This window comes from Hemiscyllium ocellatum, chromosome 2, assembly GCF_020745735.1.
Source record: "Hemiscyllium ocellatum isolate sHemOce1 chromosome 2, sHemOce1.pat.X.cur, whole genome shotgun sequence".
Taxonomy (NCBI): domain Eukaryota; kingdom Metazoa; phylum Chordata; class Chondrichthyes; order Orectolobiformes; family Hemiscylliidae; genus Hemiscyllium; species Hemiscyllium ocellatum.
Window position 1 is genome coordinate 117916354 of NC_083402.1, and position 24664 is coordinate 117941017.

The 24664-nt window shown below is 43.4% G+C and overlaps 1 protein-coding gene across 1 annotated transcript in view; it reads right to left on the reverse strand.

The window, feature by feature from the left end:
- Positions 1-4388: 4388 nt before the first annotated feature.
- Positions 4389-24664, reverse strand: part of LOC132824654 (uncharacterized protein KIAA1958) — a 102249-nt gene continuing 81973 nt past the window's right edge. Inside the window, exons 3-4 of the mRNA XM_060839298.1 lie at positions 9025-9191; positions 4389-5455 (exon numbers count right to left, since the gene is read on the reverse strand). Of these exons, the coding sequence (XP_060695281.1) occupies positions 4643-5455; positions 9025-9191 (980 nt within the window). The 3' untranslated portion in view covers positions 4389-4642. The remainder of the gene's footprint in view (positions 5456-9024; positions 9192-24664) is intronic.

The window sequence follows — 24664 nt, forward strand, 5'->3', positions numbered from 1 at the left end:
GGAGAAAGTGAGAACTGCAGATGCTGGAGATCAGAGTCGAAAGTGTGGTGCTCCTGACTTGCTGGTGCTTTTCCAGCACCACACACTCTACTTTGCAAACTATCTTGCCACCTTTATGCTTCTGTACATATGCACTCCAATTGGCTCTCAATTCCTACTCTTCCATTAGAATTGTACCATTGATTTTACATTGCTTATGGGCAGCATTCTTATCAAAATAGACTGTCTTGAATTTCACCTCCTAGACATCTCTCCATTTCACCTGCCTGTATTGCTCTGATGACTGTTACCATTCTCTGTGCTGTCCATTACATTTCAGAGCTTTGGGTCACTTGCAAAGTTTGAAACTATATTCTCTGGACCCAAGTATTGTTACGTATATAAAAGAGAAGCGATCCAGTTATGAACACAATTGTAAGTATCAAATTGATGCGGGATTGGGAATAGGTCTGGGGCAGAAGGAACCAATACGAATTCTGAACAGAGATTGAGATTATAACAGTATAAAGTGCAGAGTGGCAAGGAATCCCGAAATGTGTACAAGATAACTTGCTGGATCATGAGAAGGAGTAAGTGGGTGATTTTCATTAAAACATTTAAAAAAGAGAGATCACAATATCATTAGATTTCAAACAATGCAACAATCAGAAGTGATAACACCAACTAAGGGCTGTAGAATTTCATTGAGTTATTAAAAAAAAATCAGGCCCAGCTGAACTGGAATTGAAGACTGGCAGGAGAAACAGGAAATCAGTAATAGATCGTCTTCAAAGAGGAAATAACTCCAGTACAGGTGAGACACAATCCCATGAGGGGAAAATGAATGGCATTCAAAGCAAGAGCTCCCTGGGTGAACAAACAAACAGTAATTAAAGTGAAACAAGAAAAGGGAAGCTTCTCACACTAAATGTCAGGCTCATAATTCGGTACAGAACAAAACTGAGCACAAATAGTATAGGTCCAAGGAAAAATCAACAAGAAGTGAGTGGCAACTGCAGATTAGATCAATGGGTAATATAAAAGTGGACACAAATGTCTTTCATAAACTGAGTATAGGAGTTAGGAGGTCATGTTGCAGCTGGACAGGACATTGGTTAAGCCATTTTTTGGAACATGGTGTTTGATTCTGGTCTCCCTGCTATACGGAAGGTGTTGTGAAAGGGTTCAGAAAAGATTTGGAAGAACATTGCCAGAGTTGGAGAGTTTGAGCTATTGGGAGTGGCTGAATAGGCTGGGGCTGTTTTCCCTGGAGTTTGGAGGCTGAGGGGTGACCTTACAGAGAGATATAAAATCATAATGGGTATGGATAGGGTGAATAGTCAAGGTCTTTTCCCTAGGGTCAGAGAATTCAAAGTTTGAGAGCAAAGGTTAAAGGTGAGGAGGGAAAGATTAAAAAGGCACCTAAGGGGCAACCTTTTCATGCAGCAAGTGATGCATGTACAGAATGAGCTGCCAGAGGAAGTGGTGGAGGCTGGAACAATTACAACATTTAAAAGGCATCTGGATGGGTATATGAATAGGAAGGGTTTGGAGGGATATGAGCCAAATGCTGGCAAATAGGACAAGATTAATTTAAGGTATCTGGTCAGCATGAATGAGTTAGACCAGGTCTCTGTTTTGTGCTGTACATTTCTATGACTCAGTGACATATAAATAGTAAAAATGTAGTCAAAGGAAGGGTTCAGCAAGTGTACTGGTGGCCAAGCTGGAGACCTTTTTGTGGAGGCATAGGGTATGGCTAAAGAGCTAAATGAATACTAACTTTAAGAGAGAAAAAGATGCTGTTGCCCAATACACTAGTAATTGAGGAGGAGGGCGGCAACAGGACAGAACGAAAATAGATTAAAAAATTACTAAAAGAGTGGACAGTTCTCAAAGAATAAAAGTCACAAAATCTGAATGGATGACATTTTAATTACAAAAGGAGGGAAGGATGGAAATTGCAGAGTCTGGCCACAATTTTCCATTCTTTGAGTGTCGGCGTGGTATCAGAGGATTGGAAGATTGCAAACACTACACACTTGAACAAAAGAGGGAGAGGGAAAAACCTGGCAGGACAATCATATCAGTGTTGAGGAAACTTCGAAACAGTTTAATCTACAACAAAACTGGCTTTTGAAACTCTGTCTCTAGGATCTCCTTCTCGACCTATTACTGGCTTTAATGTGGACCAAGACTTCTAGCTGCTCCCCAGTCTCTCTGCAAAATGTTCTCCAACAGTTGCCCTGACACATGGCATGAAAAGGACTACCCACCCGACTAACATATCCCCCATAACCACAGCATTAAAGTCATGAAGTGGCCATTTAGCCCTTTGAGTCTAGGCTGCTTCGCTGTAGGACAGTCCAATCAGCCCTATTCCCCATTCTATCCCTATAGTCCTGAAAGTTTATTTTCCTTAATTACCCATGAACTTTCCCTTCGATCTCGACACTTCTGTGTTCTCTCAAGTGTGCAATGCCATGACATGCCAGGTCTGCTGTTGACCGTATTCCCTCTGAGCTGAAAATGTGTTGCTGGTTAAAGCACAGCAGGTCAGGCAGCATCCAAGGAACAGGAAATTCGACGTTTCGGGCCAGAGCCCTTCTCTGGCCCGAAACATCGAATTTCCTGTTCCTTGGATGCTGCCTGACCTGCTGTGCTTTAACCAGCAACACATTTTCAGCTCTGATCTCCAGCATCTGCAGACCTCACCTTTTTACTCGTATTCCCTCTGAGCCAACTCAGAACTGTCACACACCGAGAGACCATCTATACTGCCCACTTCCTCCTCTCCTGGCAAACGGCATCCACTGCCTATCATCTTGAATTCTCTGGAGCTGTGGGGCAATGACCTCTGGCAATACGTGCTTCATTAAATTCTCAGCCTCCCATATAATCTGCAATGAGACTCCAGCATTTCTCAAACTCAAACGGCTGGAAGCAATTTCCACACGTATGGACATAAAGGGTCCTGGAGTTCCCACATAGCACAGAAAATCCAGTAAAAGGATTTCAGGTGCTTCTTTATTTTGGTATATGTTCACCTACAATGACAAATAGCTTTTACATACTGTTTTTAAAGGAGTAAAATGTCCCAAGAGGCTGCCAAGGAGGATTATCGAACAAGTTTTCAAGCAAACCCATTAGGTAAGGTGATCGAGGGCATGATCCAAGAGGTAGATTTTAAAGAGCTCCTTTAGAGGAACAGGAGGAAAAGAGGTAGAGAGGCCTACAGCAGGAATTCCAGGACTTCCATTTCATTGATCTGAAGGAACAGCTGCAATGGGATAGAAACTAAAATTGTGAAAGTGCAATAAGCCGCAATGAAAGTAAGGCAAAACTCTAACGATTGTAGGACTGGAAAATATTACAGAACTAGGGAAGAGCAAGGCCATGAGGGGCATTAAACACAACGAAAATGCTTAAATTGAGGTTCAAGCAAATTGTGATCCAATGAAGGTCAACAAGCACAGGGACAATGGGCAAACAGGACTCGAAACAAGTTAGAATACAAGTAGCAGAGTTTTGGGTGAGTTCAAGTTATGCAGCATGAGAGGTTGACCTGAATAAGATGGAATTGTTGAGTCTAGAGGTAACACAGGATTGGCTGAGGGTTTCAAAAGCACAGGAGCTTAGACAGGTCAGAGGTGAATGACCTTTTATTGGTGGCATGAATATTCTGGCTAGGAGTTCATGTCAGGGTCACATGTGCCACAGAAGTCATAGAAGATTTCAGACAATGAAGAGAAACGGAGTCAGTTGCTAGGAATGGAATTCATTATGGGGACCAAAGACAATGGTGGTGACAGTGAACAAGGGATTTGGAGCATAGTTGGGTACAGACATCATTCATTTGGAAGATATATGTTAGGTTGCCTGTGCACATGATTTCAGTTTAGTATCCCCTGCTTCTTATCTATCAGACATGCATATCAGTTATTTATTTACTTAATGCAGTTGGGTCCCTTTCATTTTGGAATCTGCATTGTTCATTTTAATCTTATCCCGTTGGATCTAATTATGAACTCTGAACACTTTTACTTATTTAATGTTGCCACAAGATAGTACTTTTTTTTCGCCTGTCCTTCTTTTCTGCACCAAATTCCCACTCTGACCAAATTCCCATCATTCCACCTAAGGGTAGAGATGTCGCTTGGATTGATCTAGTTCTCAGTGATTGTGTTCTCCAGGCTCTGTGTTTTGGCACTTACCCCTTCAGAAACACATGCATTACAGCTGGTCAGATACCTTGCAGCCACAATACTCTGCATACTTAGACAGGGGCTCACACCTGATTGACAGTTTATTGGCAGCTAGCTTTTCTTTCTCACCTGAACAGTAAGAAAACAAGGTTAAATTTTAGTTTAATTAAAACCACATATTTAGCAATAAATTTCTGCTCCCACCTAATTCCTGCAACAATAAGAGTTTACAATTTTGTTTTTTTTAATACAGAGGTTAAATTACAAGACTTTATTTTCTGAAAAGTGTAATGAAAATACTTTGACAAAGGATTATGGATGATTAAATGAGTAACTAGTGCCCCCATTTGAATAACAGCACACATTTTTTTTTTCATTTCTATTTGCACTATTTCTCCCCCTTTGCTAGAAGCTGTACATTTGAAACAATCTTTTGGTCTAAAGGATCCAGTCTTTTCTCAGCTGCTGGTAGAAAGGAACTTCCCTGGTTTAAGAAGTGAGGCCTGTGTGAAGGACACAAAGGTGAAGCTCTCACTTTGCTCGAGCCTGACCTTCTTTGCTAGTTTGGGGACCACAGCTCTGAGGGAGCGAAGGCCCATCCGCTGCTCCTCAAACCACACATTGTCCAACTGAGAGAAATCTTTCCTGGCCACGAGGTAAAAGGATGACTTGGGATCCCGCTGGCTCGGAGGTCGGTGGGTGTACATGTATTTATATAGCAGGCAGTATGGGCATCTCTTGAGTCCTTCAGAGTGCTCGTGGTAGATTTGCCCAAAGCAGAGCTTATTGCTGCATACTTTGTTCTCTCGTTTGACCATGTCAGTCCTGGCAAAGAAGGGCCGGTTTTCAGTGTCCTTCAGCAGCTCAATGTCCCCATACATGAGGTCCACGTGCTCCTGCAAGGTTCTCATGTTGAAGTACTGGCTGTTGAACTTTACCACCACGCTCAGCAAAGCCACTGGGTTGGCATCACCAAGGTAACCGGCCTGCCACATCTCCTCTTCATCCTGGCCTGAGAAGTAGATGATGTTGCGGGATCGTGAGCCTGACATGCCTGCCTTGTTCAGCTGCCTCAGTTTGTCCTTCAGCTTTTGGGTGGAGGATTTGAAGACGGCATCTCCAATCGAGAAACCCACATTGGCATTCTTCAGCACGCGGTCCAGGCCACGACGGATAGCATGGAGGGAGGTGGCCAGGAAGTCAGAACCATCGGTCTTCCTCACAGTCACGTAGAAGTCCTCCAATAGCTCATTGAGCTTCACAGGTGGAATCTTTAACAGACAGAAAACAGGGAGGGAATGTAAATGTTAAAATCACACAGCTCACTCCTTTCACACACAGTCCCCTCCTCATCTAAAAGCTGCTGTCATAAGAGTGGGGCTGTCCTCCACTCTCCAAGAACCAAGGAGTTATTCCTCAATGTCAGCCTAGACAATCAATAAACTGTTTTGTCCTAAGGGTCGTTACCATGAGGACTGATTCAGTTCCCACACATTCTTGAGGCAACAATAATGGCTGCCCCGTTCAATAAAACAATCATTTCACATAGGCTTCAAACCTAAGTTGCCAATCTCTCACTGCCCTCAAGATGATAGTGGTGAAAACGGGGAGCTTTCTCTAAGTTGTGGCTTCACAAAAAGATGATTTCATGGCGACTTTGAAAATTCCATGATATAATGGGAGAGAAAGTAAGTTAAAATGTAATTTCAGATATTCTCGGGCAAGCTATAGTATTGGATATAGGAGAAGAACCTTTCATTTAAACATTGATGGATAAGTAATTTTTTAGAAAATTAATCACGGGATGATGCCGTTACTGGCTAGGCCAGCATTTAATTACCATCTGGGATGGGCAATAAGAGTCAATCACATTGCTGTAGGGGCTGGAGTCACGTGTACGCCAGACCAGGTACAATCAGCTACTTCCATCACTAATATAGATATTAGTGAACCAGAGCGGTTTTTCCTGACAGTTGATAATGGATTCATGGTAATCATTAGACTACTAATTCCACATATTTGTTGAATTCAAATCCCACCATCTGCTGTGGCAGGATTTGAAGCTGGGTCCCCAGAACATAACCCAGGTCTCTGGATTAACAGTCCAGCGGCAACACCACTAGGCCATTGGAATGCAATATGTTAAAAACAATAGTGGAAGGCTGAGATAGTGTCATACGTTGGTTGAATGAGATTAATTCCTTTAAGGAAAGTTTCAACCACATATAGGGTCACCAACCCTCCTGAAATGCTGTGAAATCTCCGGGGATTAAAAATTAATGATTAATGGCCTGGAACTGCAAACCATCATACAAAAGATAATATTTGAAGTTTTTAAATTCTTTTTCTTAACTGAACATGAGTGACAACATCAAGCCAGTTCCCTGCCTCCCTCTGGGCGGTACGGTGGCACAGTGGTTAGCACTGCGGCCTCACAGCGCCAGAGACCTGGGTTCAATTCCTGCCTCAGGCAGACTGTCTGTGTGGAGTTTGCACATTCTCCCCATGTCTGCGTGGGTTTCCTCCGGGTGCTCCGGTTTCCTCCCACAATCCAAAAAATGTGCAGGTTAGGTGAAGTGGCCATGCTAAATTGCCCATAGTGTTACGTGAAGGGGTAAATGTAGGGGAATGGGTCTGGGTGGGTTGCATGTTGGTGTGGACTTGTGGGGCCGAAGGGCCTGTTTCCACACTGTAATCTAATTTAAAAAAACGCCCCTATGTGAAGTCGAATGAAAACAAAACATCCAAAAATGACTGCTTTCTTTAAGGCACCAAACGCAAAACTTCAAGGAAACATTTAATCCAACTGATCTATGTTGATGTTTCTGCTCCTGCTCCAAATGAGCCTCACCCCACTCTTTCTTAATCTCACAATCAGCGTCACCTCCTATTCCTATCTCCCTCATGTAAAAGTAGAAAAAAGGAGTAGGCCATTGAGCCTGCTCTGCCATTCAATAGGATCATCCAACTCAGTACGCTATTCCCATTTTTGCCCCAAACCCTTTGATCCCTTTAGTCTCAAGAACTATATCTAGCCCCTTCATGAAAATATTCAATGTTTTGACCTCAAACGCTTTCTGTGGCAGAAAATTCATTAGGCTCACCACTCTCTAGGTGAAAAAAAATTCTACACAGCTCATATACTCTCCCAGTTTCTCTTAAAATTATCGACACCATTCGCCTTATCCATCCTTGTAATAGCAAGTTTCACATTCTCAATTCAGGCTCCTCTTAATCATCCTCTGCCTTAGTTCACCACGTTAATAAAAAGAAAAGGGTAAAATGAATGACACTACTATTCATGACAACAACACCTTTAAAACATTCTCCATTAAGAGCATCAAGTGTATCTGATATGGACGATTACGGGATTCACATGTAAGGTCACTAGGCTTGCAGTAATGGGTTTAAACAAAAATAGTTAAAGAAAGATTCATTGAAGCATAAAATGATCATAAATATGAAATAGCTGACCAATCTCCTCTCTCTCAAAAAAATTTACATATACATTGCATTGCCAACATATAATGCACGTTAGGACCATTTCAATAAAACAAAATTATGATACTGATCCACACAAGGTGATTTTAGGTCAGTTGACCAAACCTTATTTATAGAGCTGAGTTTTAACATGTGCAAGTAGAGAGGTCTGGCATTCCAGAGCTGGGGACCATGGCAACTGAAGGCTCAGCCACCAACCAGGAAGTATTTTGATTGGGAATTCACAAAGGCCGGAATTAGAGAAGTGCAGATAGCCTGCACATTCCTGGACACTATGGACAATTTAGTTCGGCCAAGCCAGTTAACTTGTACATCTTTGAACTGTGGGATGAAACTGGAGCATTTGGAGGAAAACCGTGCAAACTCCACACAGATAGTCACTTGAGGGTTGAATCCAACTTTTATCCCTGTGCTGTGAGGCAGCAGTGCTGACCACTGTCCCACTCAATGAGGATGAGGATTTTAAAATTAAGCCCAACTGGGGGACAATGTAAGTCAGTGACAATAAGGGTGATAGGGAAACAGGACTTGGTGAGGGCTAAAATGACCTCAAATTATGGTGAGTAGAATGTGCCACAACAGTTGAGTCTGAAGGTAACACAGACACAGATGAGATTTTCGTCAGATGGAGTGAGACAGGAAAAATCAAGTGATATTATGGAGATTGAAATAGGCACTCTCCCATCTCCTCAAAGCTCCAGAGAATTTCTGGGATTTAGAGAAATTTTCGAGCATTTAACTAAACACTTGGAGTGTCTTGTCTTAATAAAAACACTTGAATGTTCCTCTGTAAATTCACATGTATACATCACTTTTTTTTTAGCTGATCTTTGCTATATATTACAGAAATCCCAATTCCATTGTCTGTCACATGGACAGCCCAGTCTCCCTGCATTTACTCAACATTAACCTTAACATACTGACAGGGGGCATGGATTCCCTGAACTGTTTACACTTAAGACTGCAGCTGACAAAGTGAAAAATGTAAACCTGCCATCCATTGCATCACAGTAATATCAAATGTACATCAAAACCGGCTACAAATTAACAATGTGGAAAAGCCCTGGTATCTGAAAATTACAAACTAATGATCCAATTTGATAACACCCGACAAGGAGGCTTCAAAAGCAGTAGGACTAACACTCATCTTTAAAAAAAAATCAAGCTTATTCCCCTCAATTCTTTCTCTTTGCAAAATCATAGCTATGCATAGAATTATGCCATTAATCAGAACCTGGATAAACACAAGAGGGAGAAACGAATCGTAGGATATGAAGTGAAGCTTGCATGCAGCCCAAATGGTTTCTATTTTGTCTATGTAAGCATTCAGGGGACGTACCTTGGTAATATCCATGTATTGCTTCAGCTCTCGTGTCACACACCAGTATCGCCAGACATTCAGTGAATACAGCGTTGCCTTTGTGGTGTTTGCACTGACAGCGCTGGTGCAGAGCTCCTTGAGTTCGCCATCAAACGTTGGAAACCTGTTGAGTTTTCCAGAAAAGGCTACACAAAAGAAAAAGACAACCCACAGATGACAACCAAGGTTAGTTACAAAGGACCAGAGCATGACATAAACAACAAATCAATTAATAACGTTACAAAATCAGGGCTTGGTATTGTACTGACTCAGCCAAATCAGGTCCAGCCTAGGTGTGACCTCTTGCCTACAGCGGCTCCCAGAACAATAAGGCCTCAAATTAAAATCTCTCTACCTTATATTCAATTTCCTCTATGGCCTCTCCCACACCTCAAGGTGCAATTGCACCCAGACTTGCATGTCTGCCCCACTCCCCCACCATGATCTCTATACTCCCAGAATCAGATCCAAAGCCAGATCTCCCACAAAAACAAATAGATATTATTCACAAATGTGCCATGGCAAAGTGGTTCCAGAGTTTTTGATTAAAGAGGATATCACAGCTGAACCAGAAAATGTCCTTGCTCAAGAAAGTGAAGCTCATTACCACAATAGTAACAACGTATGCAGCAATTTTACTGCCCCAGCAAAACAAAGTGCCCCAAGGGCTTCACAGGAGCAATAAAACACCACAGAATCCCTACAGTGTGGAAGCAGGCCATTGTGTCCACACCGACCTTCTGAAGAGCATACCACCTAAATCCACCCCCTACCCTAACCCTGCAATCCACGGTTAATCCACCTAGCCTACATGTCCCTGGACACTAAAGGGAATTCAGCATCGCCAATCCACCGATCCTGCACATCTTTGGACTGTGGGAGAAAACCACAGCACCCGGAGGAAACACACTGGGAGAACGTGCAAACTCCACACAGACAGTTACCCGACAGTGGAGTCAAACCCGAGTCCTTGAAGCTGTAAGGCAGCAGCGCTAACCATAATGTCACACAAAGACACATAGGTGATACTTAAGTGTCTTAAAGGGGAGTGGAAGAGAGGAGAGAAGCAACTCCAAGAAATGTTGGGAGGGAATTCCACAGTTCAGGGTTGAAGCAGCTGAATGCATAACTGATAACAGTGGAGTGCTAAGACTGGGGATGCTCAAGAGGCCACAAATAGTTGAGTGTAGATACATCAGATAGTTAAACAAACCAATAGCTGCAGAGATATGAGTGGTGGTGCACACAGAGAAAAGAGAGATTTTGTACAGTTTTAAGTGAAATGGCAAGTTGACCTTTTCCATGGTGGATATCAAATGATGCTTCGCAGAACAACTACGTTCTGCCTGCAAAAATGATCCTGAGCTTCCAGTTGCCTGCCACTTCTACACACCACTTTGCTCCCTGGCAAATATCTCTGTCTCAGGCTTGCTGCGCTGCTCCTGAGAAGCTCGGGGTAAGCTGGAAGAATAACACCTCATTTTCCGTTTGGGGACCCTGCAGACGTCTGGACTTAATACCGATTTCAATAAGTTTAGGGCTTGAACTTTCCTATGTCTTAGCCCCATCCCCACACACCAGGCCTTGTTATCACATTGGTGAAAGTGAGGACTTCAGATGCTGGTGATCAGAATCAAGATTAGGGTGGTGCTGGAAAAACACAGCAGGTCAGGCAACATCCGAGAAGCAGGAAAACCAACGTTTCGGGCAGGTTCCTGATGATGGGCTCCTGCCTGTAACATCGATTTTCCTGCTCCTCAGATGCTGCCTGACCTGCTGTGCTTTTCCAGCACCACTCTAATCTTGACTCGTTATCACATAGTCTGCTGGTACACACAACCCATTATTAGCAACTAACAGTCTCCATTAACAACTCTTCACCCTCCTAGCCAGACCGTTATCCAGTCCATTGCCTGTCCAACTATTTTTCTCTCTTTGAGCACTATCCCTACCTATCGTTTACTCCTTACCCCCTTCCCTCACCCTATTTTCTGCATTAAAACCCACATTTTCCTAGCTACCATCAGTTGGGAGACCTGAAACGCTAACTCTGATTTCTCTTCACAGATGCTGCCAGACCTGCCGACCTTTCCCTGCAATTTCTGTTTTTGTTACAGCATCCACAGTTCTTTTGGTTTTGTTTGGTGCAGAATGATGTAGGGTCAGCATCTGGAAGGAGTTGTGGGAGCAAAGTGATACACAGAAATGATCAGAGTTCAACTCATCTGTAATTGACATGAAGGGACAAGCAAGTCTACACAAGGGGGCAAGATTAAAGTAGGGGACGAGATTATAAGTGGGGAAGTACATGTGGAAGGAGAAATTTCAGGATGATAAGAGAGCAGTGAAATCAGAAGGAAAAAGGGTGAATGGATTTTGAGTGGGTTCTTTCATGATTATATGTTTTTTGAGATATGTCTTGATTAAATTTAACATACAAACTGTAACTATTAAGATAACCTGGGGCAGTGTTTTGTAGAGGAATAAGACGGTGTTATTTTTCTGGGTCTGTAGATTGTAAAGGAGCAAAAATGCCTTTGTAGAGTGATATGTATTTCTCGTCAGATGTGGGAGTTTAAGGAGAGTTTAAGAGTTACTGTGGATTATATCTGCCATAAATGCGGTTCATTGTGAATCTTATCAGATCTAATGGATTGGTTGGAGAGACAGATAGAAGCAGCGAGGAATTTGCAGCAGCAACAGTATGTGATGGATGGCAGTTATAGGAAGGGGGGAAAATTCTCAGATACAGTCACATAGATGGGTTAACTCCAGGAAAAGTGAGAGGGGTAGGCACCAAGGGCAGGTGTGTTCTGTGGATATACCCATTTCAAACAAGTACGCGGTTTTGGAAAATGTAGGGGGTGATGGATTCTCTGGGGAATACAGCACGAATAGCCACGTTTCTGGGAAAGAGACTGGCTCTAATGCAACGAGGGGTATGTCGGGTTCCAAGAGATCAATTGTGTTAGGGGCCAGCAAGAGGTCATGGTCCAGATTGGAGCCAACAACATAGGAAGGGAAAAGGTTGAGATTCTGAAGGGTGATTACAGAGAGTTAGGCAGGAACTTAAAAAGAGGTCCTCGAGAGTAGTAATATCTGGATTACTCCGAGTGCTATGAGCTAGTGTGGACAGGAATAGGAGGATAGAGCAGATGAATGCATGGCAGAGGAGCTGGTGTATGGGAGAAGGATTCACATTTTTGGATCATTGGAATCTTTTTTGGGGTAGAAGTGACCTGGACAAGGAGGACGGAGTGCACCTAAATTGGAAGGGGACGAATATCCTGGCAGGGAGATTTGCGAGAGCTGCTTGGGAGGATTTAAACTAGTAAGGTGGGGGGGGAACCCAAGGAGATAGTGAGGCAAGAGATCAATCTGAGACTGCTACAGTTGAGAAAAGAAGCGAGTCAAACAGTCAGAGCAGGCAGGGACAAGGCTGAACTAATAAACTGTATTTATTTCAATGCAAGGGACCGAACAAGGAAGGCAGATGAATTCAGGGCATGGTTAGGAACATGGGACGGGGATATCATAGCAATTACAGAAACATGGCTCAGGGATAGGCAGGACTGGCAGCTTAATGTTCCAGGATACAAATGCTAAGGGAGAATAGAAAGGGAGGCAAGCGAGGAAGGGGAGTGGCATTTTTGATAAGGGATACCATCATAGCTGCGCTGAGGGAGGATATTCCTGGAATTACATCCAGGGAAGTTATTTGGGTGGAATAAGAAATAAGAAAGGGATGATCACCTTAGTGGGATTGTATTATAGACCCTCTAATATTCAGAGGGAAATTGAGAAACAAACTTGTAAGGAGATCTCAGCTGTCTGTAAGAATAATAGGGTGGTTATGGTAGGGGATTTTAACTTTTCAAACACAGACTGGGCCCGTATGGGCCCTGCTATGCCTGTCTCTTTGTTGGCTACGTAGAACAGTCGATCTTCTGCAATTACACCGGCACCACTCCCCACCTCTTCCTCCACCACATTGATGACTGCATTGGCGCCACCTCGTGCTCCTGCGAGGAGGTCGAGCAATTCATCAACTTCCCCAACACACTCCACCCTGACCTTCAATTTACCTGGACCATCTCTGACAACTCCCTCCCCTTCCTGGACCTCTCCATCTCCATTAGTGACGACCGACTTGACACCGACATTTGTTTTACAAACCCACCTACTCCCACAGCTACCTGGATTACATCTCTTCCCACCCTACTTCCTGCAAAAATGCCATCTCCTACTCCCAATTCCTCCAGCTCCGCCGTATCTGCTCCCAGGAGGATCAGTTCCACCACAGAACACACCAGATGGCCTCCTTCTTAAGAGACCGCAATTTCCCTTCCCATGTGGTTAAAGATGCCCTCCAACGTATCTCATCCACACCCCACCCCTCCAACTGTAACAAGGACAGAATACCCCTGGTGCTCACCTTCCACCCTACCAACCTTCGCATAAACCAAAACATCCACCGACATTTCCACCACCTCCAAACAGACTCCTCCACCAGGAATATATTTCCCTCCCCATCCCTTTCACTTTCCGCAAAGACCGTTCCCTCCATGACTACCTGGTCAGGTCCACGCACCCCCTACAACCCACCTTCCCATCCTGGCACCTTCCCCTGCCACCGCAGGAATTGCAAAATCTGCGCCCACACCTCCTCCCTCACCTCCATCCAAGGCCCTCAAGGAGCCTTCCATATCCATCAAAGTTTTACCTGCACATCCACCAATATCATTTACTGTATCTCGACGCGGTCTCCTCTACATTGGGGAGACTGGATGCCTCCTAGCAGAGTGCTTTAGGGAACATCTCTGGGACACCCGCACCAATCAACCACACTGCCCTGTGGCCCAACATTTCAACTCCCCCTCCCGCTCTGCCAAGAACATGGAGGTCCTGGGCCTCTTTCACCGCCGCTCCCTCACAACTAGACACCTGGAGGAAGAATGCTTCATCTTCCGCCTCAGAACACTTCAACGCCAGGGCATCAGTGGACTTCAACCGTTTCATTTCCCCTTCCCCCACCTGACCCCAGTTCCAAACTTCTAGCTCAGCACTATCCCCATGACTTGTCCTACCTGCCTATCTTCTTTTCCACCCATCCACTCCACCCACCCCCCCCGACCTATCACCTTCATTCCCTCCCCCGCTCACCTATTATACTCTATGCTACTTTCTCCTCACCCCCACCCTCTTCTCACTTATCTCTCCACCCTTCAGGCTCTCTGCCTGTATTCCTGATGAAGGGCTTTTGCCCGAAACGTCGATTTTACTGCTCCTCGGATGCTGCCTGAACTGCTGTGCTTTTCTAGCACCACTCTAATCCAGAATCTGATTTCCAGCATCTGCAGTCATTGTTTTTACCATAGACTGGGACTGCCATAGTGTTAAGGGTTTAGATTACTTACAGATTACTTGCAGTGTGGAAACAGGCCCTTTGGCCCAACAAGTCCACACCGACCTGCTGAAGTGCAACCCTACATTTACCCCTTCACCTAACACTATGGGCAATTTAGCATGGTCAGTTCACCTGACCTGCACATCTTTGGACTGTGGGAGGAAACCGGAGCACCCGGAGGAAACCCACACAGACACGAGGAATTTGTTAAGTGTACACAAAAAGATTTTCTGATTCAGTATGTGGATGTACCTACTAGAGAAGGTGCAAAACTTGACCTACTCTTGGGAAATAAGGCAGGGCAGGTGCCTGAGGGGTCACTGGGGGAGCACTTTGGGGCCAGCAACCTTAATTCCACTAGATTTAAATAGTAAAGGTAAAGAATAGACCAGATCTAAAAGTTGAAGTTCTAAATTGGAGAAAGGCTAATTTTGACGGTATTAGGTAAGAACTTTCAAAAGCTGATTGAGGGCAGATGTTTGCAGGTAAAGGGATGGCCTTAAGGAATGAGGTAACAAGAATCCAGAGCAAGTATATTCCTGTTGGGGTGAAAGGAAATATTGGTAGGTATAGGGAATGCTGGATGACTAAAGAAATTGAGGGTTTCGTTCAGAAAAAGAAGGAAGCTTATGTAAGGTATAGACAGGATAGATCGAGTGAATCCTTAGAAGAGTATAAAGGCAGTAGGAGTACACTTAAGAGGGAAATCAGGAGGGCAAAAAGGGGACATGAGATAGCTTTGGCAAATAGGGTTTAGGAGAATTCAAAAGGGCTTTTAGAAATACATTCAAGACAAAGGGGTAACTAGGGAGAGAATAGGGCACCTCAAAGATCAGCAAGGCGGCCTTTGTGTGGGGCCGGAGAAAATGGGGGAGATACTAAATGAGTATTTTGCATCAGTATTTACTGTGGAAAAGGATATGGAAGGTATAAAATGTAGGGAAACAGATGGTGACACCTTGCAAAATGTCCATATTACAGAGGAGGAAGTGCTGGATGTCTTTAAACACAAAGGTAGATAAATCCCCAGGACCTGATCAGGTGTATCCTAGAACTCTGTGGGAAGCTAGACAAGTGATTGCTGGGCCCCTTGCTGAGATATTTGTATCATTGATAGTCACAGGTGAGGTGCCAGAAGAATGGGGGTTGGCTAACGTGGTGCCACTGTTTAAGAAGGGTGGCAAGGACAGCCAGGGAACTATAGACCAGTGAGCCTGACCTCGGTGGTGGACAAGTTGGAGGGAATCCTGAGGGACAGGGTGTACATGTACTTGGAAAGTCAAGGACCGATAAGGGATAGTCAACATGGCTTTGTGGGTGGGAAATCATGTCTCACAAACTTGATTGAGTTTTCTGAAGAAGTAACAAAGACGACTGATGAGGGCAGAGCGGTAGATGTGATCTATATGGACTTCAGTGAGGCATTTGCAAGGCTCCCCATGGGAGGCTGGTTAGCAAACGTAGTTCTCATGGAATACAGGGAGAACTAGCCATTTGGGTACAGAACTGGCTCAAAAGGTAGAAGACAGAGGGTGGTGGTGGAGGGTTGTTTTTCAGACTGGAGGCCTGTGACCAGTGGAGTGCCATAAGGATCGGTGCTGGGTCCCTACTTTTTGTCATTTACATAAATGATTTGGATGTGAGCATAAGAGGTACAGTTAGTAAGTTTGCAGATGATACCAACATTGGAGGTGTAGTGGACAGCGAAGAAGGTTACCTCAAATTCCAACAGGATCTTGACCAGATGGGCCAATGGGCTGAGAAGTGGTAGATGGAGTTTAATTCAGATAAATGTGAGGTGCTACATTGAGGGAAAGCAAATCTTAGCAGGACTTATATACTTAATGGTATGGTCCTCGGGAGTGTTACTAAACAAAGAGACCTTGGAGTGCAGGTTCATATCACCTTGAAAGTGGAGTTGCAGGTAGATAGGATAATGAAGAAGGCGTTTGGTATGCTTCCCTTTATTGGTCAGAGTACTGAGTACAGGAATTGGGATGCCACGTTGCGACTGTACAGGACATTGGTTAGGCCAATGTTGAAATATTGCGTGCAATTCTGGTCTCCTTATCGGAAAGATGTTGTGAAGCTTGAAAGGGTTCAGAAAGATTTACAAGGATGTTGCCAGGGTTGGAGGATTTGAGCTGTAGGGACAGGATGAACAGGCTGGGGCTGTTTTCCCTGGAGGATCGGAGGTTGACGGGGGTTTACAAAATCACGAGGGCATGGATATGATGAATATACAAAGCCTTTTCCCTGGGTCGGGGAATCCAGAACTAGAGGGCATAGGTTTAGGATGAGAGGGGAAAGATAGAAGAGACCTAAGGGGCAACGTTTTCACGCAGAGGGTGGTACATGTATGGAATGAGCTGCCGGAGGAAGTGGTGGAGACTGGTACAATTGCAACATTTAAAAGGCATTTTGATGGGTATATGAATAGGGAAGGGTTTGGAGGGATATGGGCCGGGTGCTGGCAGGTGGGACTAAATTGGGTTGGGATATCTGGTCGGCATAGACGGGTTGAACCAAAGGGTATGTTTCCATGCTGTACATCTCTATGACTGGGGGAATGGGAGGTCAGATAAAGGGACGACTTGATAATCTTAACTGAGGAATTGGTGAAAGATACATCATGGTGAGATTGTAGAGGACATTCTGGAATACTGTGTCCAGATCTGGTCACCCAGTTATAGGGAGGATATTATCACATTGGAGAGGGTTCAGGAAAGATTTACCAGCATGTTGTCGGGTATGGAAGGTTTGAGTTATAAAGAAGGACTGGATTGGCTGGGATTCTTTTCTGGAGTGTAGCAGGTTGAGAAGCGACCTTATAGAAGTTTATAAAATAATGAGGAGTACACATAAAGTTAATGGTTGTTGTCTTTTCACGTGTATAGGGGATTTCAAGACAAGGAGGCACATTTTTTTAAGGTGAGAGAAGAGAGATTTAATAAAGACACAAGAGCAATTTTTTTTAAAACAGAGGGTTCACATGTGGAGTGAACTTCCTGAGGATGTTGTAGAATTGGGTACAATTACAAATTTGAAAAGATGTTTGGAGAGGAGTAGGAAAGATTTAGAGGGATATGGGCCAGCACAGGCAGGTAGGACAGGTTTAGTTTGGGATTTGCTGGGCCTTGACTGGTTGGACTGAAGGGTCTGTTTCTGTGTTGTATGACTCTACGTGGAAAAGCCTCATCAAACGGGATGTGTTATCACCTCGTTATTCTAGAGGGACAAGCATAGCAGTGAGAAAACAGAGTCCACTGTATTGGCAGTGGGTAAGAAGAGTTGAACAGGAAGTGGATTGCCAAATTACACCACAGTAGGCACATTGGGCAAGGTTGAGGAGTGCACAAAATGGAGAAATTCAGGTTGCTGTATCAAATGCCTTGATGAATCCTTGACACCATGCCAAGAGGGGCACAGAGGGAAGTTGCAGGCTTATTCCAGGAGGAAATCAAACCTAGGATGGTGGCAGAGAGCAGGAAGGTCAAGGAGGAGTGGAAGTTTGAGAAAGAATTTCGAAGGCGAGGGAACTTGAGAATGGAGAAGTGAAAGGAAGCTTGACAAAAGAACAGCAGAGTCTCAGAAGAGCACTATAATGAAAAAGTTTTTTAAAAATACACAGTTGGAAATAGAGTAATGGACCGTGTCCATAAGATGCAACGGAGGCAAACAGCAAAGATGCTTTTTAATGGGAATCTGGGTAATCAAATGAAACAGTCAAGAATAAAGTACTGTGCTGTTGGAATTTGGTGAAGAACAGTCATAGGAGGTTCGTGCGTCGTTTAAAACACCAGCAAAAAGCAAGGGGATCAAACGGTCTGCTTCTATATCACATACTCGAATGAACGTTTACATATTTGTACTTCCTGAAATGAGTTGATAATGTTTTCCTTCACCTACAAATGACAAGATCATGAGGAGTGCCCCAACCTGTACCCATGTTTAGCTCAAATAACAGGTGAGAGAAAGAGTTTGAACTTTGCTCATTCTGAGTCAATGGGACTCTAATTATTTATAAATTTACTGATATAGTGGGAGTTCTTTTTTTTAAAAAATCACCCAAAATATTTCTTGATAGGATGTTTCTCCTCACTACATTTGCTCCCCAACTTCAACATCAGCCTTTCACGTCGCTGCATCAAAAAATAACAGTGAATTGAATCACCCAAAAGGAAACCTCAAAGCTGAAGCTGATTGAATGATCCATAGATTCAAATTTATTGCAATGGCTGATAATCTGTAATGTGTCCAGGAATTTACAGCATGAATTTCATTACATAGGCAACATCCCGAAGAATTTTACATCACACAAGCAAACAGTCAATATGCTCCACTCCCACCTTGATCATCAAAACAGAGCAACGTTAAGTTTAAAAATGAAACGTCAATTCTGCAGAGTCATAAAATTTGACATGCTATTTGACTAGAGAAGTGACAGATTGAGAGGTAGGAAGGAGAGTGCTTGCAAGCGACAGTTCTGACAGATTAACCAAAATAGTGGTCCATGGGACTGACAATGAACTTTCGAGAAAACGTCTACAAGTAAGCCTTTACAGTTAAATGGTGTATCAGTGCAGTAAGCTCCAGTTACAAATGTCGTAATTTGTATTGTTAAAAAAAGTGTCAAGGTCAGGTTCAACCAGGAAACAATATAACTTTTGATGAGGGTTCTCTGAAATTTGCGAGGGCACTCTTTTTTGATTTTTATGGGCTACTTTGCCGTTCTCTCGAACTCATTTGTTGCAACACAGTGATGAGGTAACAATACTTTCTATACAGAGGAACCTCAATTATCCGAACGACATGGGCGGCAAGTATTTCATTCGGTTAATTAAGTGCCGAATAACATAATCAGACAAGCATCGGGTCCATGCGATCTTGCTTGGATAATCCAAAATTCGGTTAATCGAATGCCGGATAATCGACGTTCCTCCACACTTGCGTTGAAATATTGGGTATTTGGGCTCCCTCAGCAACAGGATTAGAAAATTCATCCACATCTTTAATAATTACCATCCCTCCATTAAATGTAACAACATACAAAGAAAGCATTTATTTCTCCAAGTATTTAGCTTTGCACAAGATAGGACACATGTTCAGAATTTTATCTCCCCCCCCACCCCCCAAAAAATATAACCAACACGTACTTCTATACATAATAAAATCTATTATCCAAACACCTTTTGCAATATGTAAGGTCACAACATACTTCGACAAATCTGGAGCATCTTAGCAAGACAATTAGAATCCTCCTTACTGAATCGCAAATGTTGATAACAGATTTACACTGAACAAATAACACATAGCTAAAAAAACACTGTTTAAGTTTCAGCTCTATGCGCAAATTGCATTGAGTTTGTTGGAGGGATTCTTGCCTGGAAGACAAACAAGTTTTCCTCACTGCGTGTTACCAAACTTATCACACTAATTGAAGGTCCCACCCCTATGTGATACATCACATCCGATTTCTGCCCCATTTATCATGCGCCATTCCAGCAACATCTAGGATATCCTAGAAGTGACTGATAACCTTGGTATAGGTGCCATCTTTGAAAGGCTGTGCACCCAGACAAGCACTGTTGGTCCACAGCTGCCCTGCATGGTCCCTCACATTTGCACCGGATGTAGCAGACCGGGGGGTTAAATGGCACCTGGCTTTTTGGTCAGATTCCTGGAGCTCTGGCTGAACTAAATGGTGAACCGGCAGGACTTTCTCTTCCCCTAGCACCATCAGTGCCATCCACAACACCAAACCATGCTATCCTGGTGAGAGATTGCCAACTGGGTCAGTGCTGTCACAGTTGTTTGGAGGAATGCCCAGCATGGTAGAAGGGCAATGACCTTCTTCACTCCACCCAGGGTAGGTGCCACCATCTTCTCTACGAAAACTCATTCTCTCTATGACTGTACCAAACTTCTGCCAAAGTTCCTGCTATTCAACTTCAACCAACCCCGACTCCCAATACCACAAGCCCTGCATGTTCTCTGCACTGCCTACTCACTTGCTCAGGCCACTGCCCCACCTGCACCAGAAGTAATAACTATACTACACCCACTTTCATCTCCTTTAATACCTGGTTGTCTGTCCTCCAGGAGTTAAACATCTCAAAAGAAAGAATGGAGATGGCTGTTGCATGGTGCATCATTCAGTTCCTCACCCTGACCAAGCCCTCGACTTACTCTACTAATGTTCCTTTTATGAAGGACACCTCCTTTGATTTAATTGATACCCACTGACAATCATGACAAAGTTCCTGATTTGGCACCTGCACTAAATAGCACAGCAATGTCTAAATAGTGGGTGGCACAGTGATTAGCACTGCTGCCTCACAACGCCAGAGACCCGGGTTCAATTCCTGCCTCAGGCGACTGACTGTGTGGAGTTTGCACATTCTCCCCGTGTCTGCGTGGGTTTCCTCCGGGTGCTTCGGTTTCCTCCCACCAGTCTAAAAATGTGCAGGTTAGATGAATTGGCCATGTTAAATTGCCCATTGTGTTAGGGGTAAATGTAGGGGAATGGGTCTGGGTTGGTTTGCGCTTCAGCGGGTCGGTGTGGACTTGTTGGGCCAGAGGGTCTGTTTCCACACTGTAAGTAAGCTAAAATCTAAGCATGACAGTAGCAATATGAGCCTGGTGTATCAGGCTAAGGGAACAAAGCATAAAAAGGCAAGGCAGGGATGCAGCAAGTGAAAGAATTTACTTCCTAAAGCAGGTAGGTTTAGAGTGAGTAAGTGAGCAGTATTACTGTCAGCAAAGGGACCAGATATGCAGTCATGCCTAATCCCATGAGCTGGTAGTGTTCTCAAGTGCAGTGTTCTTCCTACAGTATTACGAGCATAGCTATCGGTGCAGTATTGAAGCATAAACCTGTAAATGGATTGGAGATGTATTATGAGTGCTCTTTAGTGTGGCATTTTGGAGGAGAGGCTATGTGGCTGGTAACCATGGAGTGTGCACAGAAATATTAGCACCTGGTGTTCAACATGGTGGTAATGTAGAATAGCTACTGAGCTGAACCTGCCAAGCACACACGCTGGTTTACATGTTGGAGTTGCCCAATGTCTAGTTTGTTAGGTGAATTTAGTAAGATCTCAACTAGAATATTGTTGAAGTGAGTAGGGCTATCAACAAGGACCCTAACATGTGTTAACTGCTGTCAACTGGCAATTTGCCGCTGCCCAGTGAGGATGTCACCATATGAAAATATGCTTCAATGGACTTCTCATCCGATTGTGCCACACATTTTGTTATTGCCCATGTCACTCAGACTCCTATAAGACTTTGCTCACAGTCATCACTGCAATAGCATTCATTATATTGTTTTCTCCTATAATTGTTCCTCAGCTTATGCAGCCTTACAATACAGATTGCACATTAATTTGCAAGAAACACATGACCTCACTGGTCTCAGGCTTTCCTGGGTCCCAGTTAGTCAAGTACTTTTTTTTAGCAAATTTGAAACTATTCTCTTTCTTCCTCCAACCCATATTACAGGTCACTTCTCCCTCCCCAAACCCCGTTTTCAGTCTCTTCTTCCTCTCCAACCCCTACTGCAGCCACTACCTCCTCCTCCCCATCCCCTTATTACAGCCACCTCCTTTTCCAATCACCCCATTCTTGCAGTGCCTCTTCCCCAGCAACAGATTCCCCTATCTGGGTCTTATTAAAACAATGCTCTCTTCTCCTCCCCATGACTCCCTCACTGCCACCCCTTGGGGCCTAACTGTTCACTGCTGATATGTGCACTAATAAACTTAGCAGCAGCGGGTACAGGAGAAAACCAGACTATTTTTGCGGGAACTGCTTCTTACCGATTCAGTCCTTTTTGCCCAGCACCCCTTCCCAACTGACAGATTTCCTCAGTGTTTTGATGGCTTTCAGATGAATTTACCAAATTCCCCGAGGCATTTTATTCAACCAAGAGACAAGTTGATTGTTCACATTCTTCACACTGGTAGGCATTTGTCAAGAGCTGGGTGTTAAAGCACATATTCTACCAGATGCTCTCAAAGGGAATTCTTTTCAATTGTCCTCAGTCCTACCACAGTCATTTAGAACTTCATTCAGTTTCTTTCCCAGCTTTTGTTGCTGGAAATAGCAGGGACAAGAACATTTTATCCACATATGCATTTATACCATGCCTTTAATGTAGAAAGTCCTTATGCAAGTTAAAAATAACATATTCCATGATTGTCAATAAAAAAAAATCCCAGAAGTGGACATACAATTTCCACTATAAATTAAAAAATCATTACCTATCATACCTTTCTTCTCCCAGTCAGGTTTATAGCAACGTTAACATAGTAAACTACCCCTGGTGACACCAGCTCTAGTACAACATTGGAAGAATTACTGAAAGTGCATAAAATGTACAGTGTTCTTCGCATGGGCAGACTGCAGCAGGGTGTCATCTAAATTTCTATAGCTACCTTAGTTTTTAACCTGTTGTCACATTGCAAATCAATGCGTTATTTTCCACAATAAGGCCAGATAGCAGTTCTTATTTCAAGACTGCTGTGACCATGGTTAAAATTAAAACATCTCTAAATTCAAAATGAGGATCCTGACCTGATAAGTCTTTCAATCAACATGCTCTTTGTAGAATCAGAGTTGCAATGTAATTTTCACAACGCTGTCAACATTCAACTTCAACCTATACTGCTATCTCAGATGGCCATACACAATGGTGGGCTAATAAATGGGTAATTTCAAACATTAAGTGCAGTTACAAACAGAACAATACACAGGCATGATACTTGAACCATTCAAATCTAACACTACAGTACTCTCCTATTCTGATATGAGAAAGAACAATGTTTGACAATAAATAATGAAGTCAAACCTTTTATAGTCTAATACTGCTCTGTCCCACGTGAACGTGCCTACAAAGCTCCTAATTTGCGAGGTCAGCTTTTATCGGAGTTTATGAAAGAGACACAAAACATCTATTATACCGCTTTTCACAGAGTAAAACAAGCCAAGAACCTTGACAGAAACATTTCAAAAGAGTATCGTACTGAAAGCAGTAGATCTATTTCCCTCTCTTCAGATACTGCCAGACCAGTTGAGTTTCTCCAGCACTGGTTGTTTCTATTACACCGCTCAGCTTCTTTCCTGCTGAAGTGGGATGTTGAAAGCAACTTGACAGCAGACTCTAAATAAGACGGATATCTAGCTTTAGCCTTTTTGTGAGAAATATTACACGTTGCAAAACGATGAGTTATCAGAGACAAAAATAAAATATGCACTCAATATAGCATGGGTAGAGCTCAAACTTGCAGTCTTGCCATCAGATAATCCAAAAGACTGATAATCAAAGGAAATGCTGCTTTCAAGCTAATCTCTGTTACGCAAATGCATGGGCCTACCTTATTTTAGACATATGATAAGCTTAAGATCCTGCAGAGTGTTGCTGAATAAAGAGACCTTGGTGTGCAGGTTCATAGTTCCTTGAAAGTAGAGTCGCAGATAGATAGATAGTGAAGAAGGGGTTTGGTATGCTTTCCTTTATTGGTCAAAGCATCGAGAATAGAGTTGGGATACCATGTTGCGGCTGTACAGAACATTGGTTAGGCATGCAATTTTGGTCTCCTTCCTATTGGAAGGATGTTATGAAATTTGAAAGGCTTCAGAAAAGATTTACAAGGATGTTGCCAGGGTTGGAGGATTTGAGCTATAGGGAGAGTCTGAACAGGCTAGGCCTTCTTTCCCCTGGAGTGTCGAAGGCTAAGGGGTGATCTTATAAAGGTTTATAAAATCATGAGGGGCATAGATAGGATGAATAGACAAGGTCTCTTCCCTGGGATGGGGGAGTCCAGAACATAGGTTTAGGTTGAGGGGGAAAGCTATAAAAGGGACCTAGGGGGCAACTTTTTCAGAGGATGGTGCATGTATGGAATGAGCATCAGAGGAACTGTTGGGGGCTAGCACAAATACAGCATTTAAAAGCATCTGGATGGGTATATGAATAGAAAGAGTTTAGAGGGACATGGGCCAAGTGCTACCAAAAGGGACTAGATTGGGTGAGGATACTTAGTTGACATGGAAGAGTAGCACTGAAGGGTCTGTTTCCGTGTTGTACATCTCTCTGATTCTATGACTCTAAATAGGATTCAAAGTAAAAATGCATTACAGTTTTTAAACTGGTAAAATACCCCAACTTTATTCAGAAGAAAATGTAACAGTCATTCACACAGATCCAGT